This window comes from Nicotiana sylvestris, chromosome 3 (assembly GCF_000393655.2).
Source record: "Nicotiana sylvestris chromosome 3, ASM39365v2, whole genome shotgun sequence".
Classification (NCBI taxonomy): Eukaryota; Viridiplantae; Streptophyta; class Magnoliopsida; order Solanales; family Solanaceae; genus Nicotiana; species Nicotiana sylvestris.
The window spans coordinates 175,149,951-175,154,370 of NC_091059.1; the positions used below are offsets into that span (position 1 = coordinate 175,149,951).

Here is a 4,420-nt window from a genome sequence, read left to right on the forward strand (position 1 = left end):
AAACCATTATTTATTTGAATTGGGTGTTGTTGCAAACAATTGAGAGTATTGTTTGGAGTATATCTCAATTTTGAGGGTGTTTGGTGAAGATTAGACTTGATTTTGGCTAAATTTCAGATTGAAATTCGAAGAAGAAGAAGAAGAAGAAGAAGAAGAAGAAGAAGAAGAAGAAGAAGACATGACATACAATACACTTACGAAATTGTAGTAAAATTGTAGTATAATTGCATGTAAATTGTATTCTATTGTAGTTATATATTTTTTTTATTTGAGTATTGCATAAAAGTTGAACAATAATTGTATAATGTATGAATCGTTGTATAAAATTTATATTTAAGTTATCAATACAATCTTTTTACATAAAGTTATTGATATGTATCAATTGTATTAAGAGAGTAAGTTTTGATTGAAATTTTAGAGAGGAAGAAGCACACACCACATACAAAATATATACAATTCAGATACAAAATATATACAAAGACATATTGTATAAAATTTGTATTTAAGTTGTATGATATTGTAGTTGTATATAACAGGGTAGAAATAATGTATGAAAGTTGTAGATAAGTTGTATAATATATAATTAGTTATATGAAATTTATTTTTACTATGTATAAATCAGATACAAAATATACAAAAGACATATTGTATAAAATTCGTATAAATTGTATTTAAATTGTATGATATTACAGTTGTATTTAACTGGGTAAAAGTAATGTATAAAAGTTGTAGATAAATTATAAATAAGTTGTATTATATATAATTACTATGTATAAATCAAAAGTTCAATTAAAGAGGTAGAGATTATTTGATCACACTCAATGCCGATGATAACAGCTCTTGCAAAAATCTGTTCCCGAAGTTCAACTGATGCAATACTTACACAGCCTCTGATCACACTTAAAAAACTAAATCCATCCTAAAATGCATCCTATTCATCCTGCGGAAAAGATCCACTGCTTCAACTGGACAACCAGTTTGGCTAAGACCTATTAACATGGAGTTCTAACATATTAAGCTCTTATAGGGCATTGACTCAAATAACTTCCTCACCTCTTCAGTTCTGTTGGAAATTAAATTAATGGTAATCATAGAATTAAGCAACACAGTGTCATGTACCTTGAGTTCATTAAAGATATTGGCAGCTTCATCAGGACGTCCACATTTAGTATATGTGTCAAACTGACAACGAGAAGATATGTTTTTTTTAAGGATTAAAAAAACCCAGAAATAATTAGCAAACAAAAATCCCTAAAAATCAGTTCATTCTGGAGAGAAGAGAGGAGAGAGGATAGACGAGAGAAAAAAGAAAAGGGTATAACTAAATCTCTTGATTGAAGGCACTATATTTAAGATGGATTATATATATATATTGTACCTAAAACATGTTTAGGTCGGGTAAATACAAAAACTTGGACATTTTTCGGAATAAAGTTTCAAATAGTGTATAGGAACGAAAAATCTCAATTATATACAAGACAGAACGGGGAGAAATTCAAAATAGCCAGATTTACAAGTGATCATTCAAAAATAGTCACAATTTTAAAAGTAATTGAAATTTAGCCACTTTTTATATAAAGATAAATCTGAACGAAAACGCTATTCAAAATCCGAAAAATACTCCAGCATAATAAACTAGTGTTCCAGTATAATATACCGTCCAGTATAATATGCTGAAAGTCCATACACATGTGCTCCAATCTCCAGTATATTATGCTGGAACTTTTCGCGTGTTGGAGCTCCAGCATAAGCTCATACACAGGTGCATCGATCTCCAGTATATTATGCTAGAATTTTCCGTGTTACAGTAAAATAGTGGCTATTTTCAATGACTTTGCAAACGCTGGCTATTTTTGAATGACCAGTCCGAAAACTGGTCAGCCCGTGCTATTTGTATGGCACAACGGGCCATAATGATTTGCACAATTCAGTCCAGACAACAGTAAAGCATAAAAATATCAGTCCACTGTTCGGACTAGTCATTCAAAAATAGTCAGCGTTTACGAAGTCAATGAAAAATAGCCACTATTTTGCTGCAACAGAGACCGGTCCAGCATAATATACTGGAGTTTGGTGCACCTGTGTATGAACTCCAACATATTATGCTGGACCGGTATACTTTACGGACTCCAGTATAATATACTGGAGACTGGAGCACCGATGCTCCAAACTCCAGTATATTATACTAGACAATTATACTTGCTGGAACTCCAGTATATTATGTTGGAGTTCTAGTGTACTTATGCTAGAACTCCATCATATTATGCTAGAGTTCCAGCATACTTATCCTGGAACTCCAGTATAATATGTTGGAGTTCAAGCATACTTATGCTGGAACTCCAGTATAATATGCTGGCGTATTTTTCGGGTTTTGAATAGTATTTTCGCTCATATTTACATTTATATAAAAAATGGCTAAATTTCAATTACTTTTGAAACTGGGCTATTTTGAACGACCAGTTGTGAATCTGGCTATTTTTTAATTTCTCCCGAGTAAAGCCCAATCGAATGTTTTTAGCTATAGCCCAATGTTTTCGGCCTACACGCCGAGCCCACCCGCCAAGTCTATCATAAGTCATAACCCTAAGTCAGGAGTATAAAACTTATCCTTTTCTCGCGTCACAGGGCTTTCGATCGGCACCAGCTGAACGGCAATTGTGCTCTCTGCTATTTCTGTCTAAATCTCGGCCGGCGAAAATGGTAATACATCTATATACGTATCTTTAATTTTTTATCAATTTAGTGTGCGATAGTATAATACCAATTCAATGCGTTTCATCAGTGAAATTGTTATAGTCACATCGAAGCCCAGAAATCTCGTCTTTATGAAACGTTTCTTTGACATATGAAAGTAGGAATATACCTTAACTTAGTTTAGGAACTAGATGAAATGACTAACCGTTCTTCACTTGGTTTTCCAGTACACGAGTCTAACAAGCGTCACATTTTCTTGTCTTGTCTAGTTATATTTAATTGTTGTTGTTGTTGCTGCTGTTTTTTGATATTTTGTTGCTTGATTCCTTTGTAGAATGCACCCATTAAGCACATTCTAGTTTGTAAATTGTGTTGCTGCAAGTCCATGTTTCTGTGCTGTAGCCATATAGGATTAATTATAGCTTATGCTCAAAAGCTACATAATTTTAGTTAATGTTATAGAACCTATAATTCTTGACATGGAAACATTGTGCTGAAACGAGATGGACCCGGGAATTGGAATTGAGGTGTAATTGATATACTACTGTATGAAATGGTTGAATCCCTTTGTTGAGGGATTCTAGGAGGAGACACCATTACCCTCATTCAGTATTGATTTTATTGTGTATTGTGTTTTTAATGCCTTTTTAATCCTGCTTTTGGCATGTAGCAATGTCTTGGTACGTTCCTTGTGGCATAATAATTGACTGTTCAATGTGGTTGTTTGCAGGTGAACGTTCCTAAGACAAAGAAGACCTACTGCAAGTCTAAGGAGTGCAAAAAGCATACCTTGCACAAGGTTACACAATACAAGAAGGGGAAAGATAGTTTGGCTGCTCAGGGAAAGCGTCGTTATGATAGGAAGCAGTCAGGTTATGGTGGTCAGACAAAGCCCGTCTTCCACAAAAAGGTAGCACATAGAATTATTGTTTTTTAAAGGATATTATTACGGAAAAATGCCAGAAAGAATTTGATGTTTTTTCTGATGTACCACTGCATTCAGTGTACTGGTTAAGGAATAACTGACCTCTTTATTTTGCCATTACAAACCAGGCAAAAACCACTAAGAAGATTGTGTTGAGGTTGCAATGCCAAGGTTGCAAACATGTTTCACAGCATCCAATCAAGGTTTGTTAATGGACGATCTCTGCACTGCAGGTGTGCTTATGTTTCCTAATCTGTTAATTAATCATTTTCTTTGGTTATGCAGAGGTGCAAGCACTTTGAAATTGGTGGAGACAAGAAAGGAAAGGGAACCTCTCTTTTCTAGATTGCCTGTGAAGTGTAATCCACAGCTTTCTTTTTTGCCTTCGTTTATGTTAACTTGGAGATGTTGGTTCGTATGGGTTACATTGTTTTTCAATAGATGTTTTTGTGTTATGGTCGTGATATGGAGATGAAATTTATATTTCAGGGTTTTAAATTTCGTATGGATACTCTTTTTGGTAATTGATGTTCAAGCAATTCGGACAGAGTTCTGCTGTCTTATTATTAGGTACAATAGGCATGTTTTCACAAGCGATGCACTTTTAAGACCTTAAGAAAAATGCATGGTGGTATGGTTGAAATCCAGTCAATATGAGAATGCATTTTAGCATTGGGAAGAGTAGCAACTTTCTGCGTAAATGCTACTTTTCCCAACTTTATGCGTAAATGATTGCAACATGAAACACAATGAGTCTTGAGAAATTGGAGACATTCGAGTCCGTAGTTTACCCAACTTCCT

General features: G+C 34.2%; 1 protein-coding gene across 1 annotated transcript; it reads left to right on the forward strand.

Annotated features, from left to right (window-relative positions):
* The first annotated feature begins 2,582 nt into the window (after positions 1–2,582).
* LOC104226701 (large ribosomal subunit protein eL42) lies at positions 2,583–4,168 on the forward strand. Its single transcript, XM_009778732.2, has 4 exons — positions 2,583–2,700; positions 3,425–3,604; positions 3,748–3,822; positions 3,905–4,168. Exons 1-4 carry the CDS (start codon positions 2,698–2,700, stop codon positions 3,962–3,964), a joined length of 318 nt encoding a protein of 105 aa, XP_009777034.1. The 5' UTR covers positions 2,583–2,697; the 3' UTR covers positions 3,965–4,168.
* Positions 4,169–4,420: the final 252 nt, after the last annotated feature.

Coding starts and splice junctions, on each gene's coding strand:
- LOC104226701 (XM_009778732.2), top strand. Junction 3,605..3,747: donor AGCCCGTCTTCCACAAAAAG/GTAGCACATAGA, acceptor ATTACAAACCAG/GCAAAAACCACTAAGAAGAT. Junction 3,823..3,904: donor TTTCACAGCATCCAATCAAG/GTTTGTTAATGG, acceptor TTGGTTATGCAG/AGGTGCAAGCACTTTGAAAT.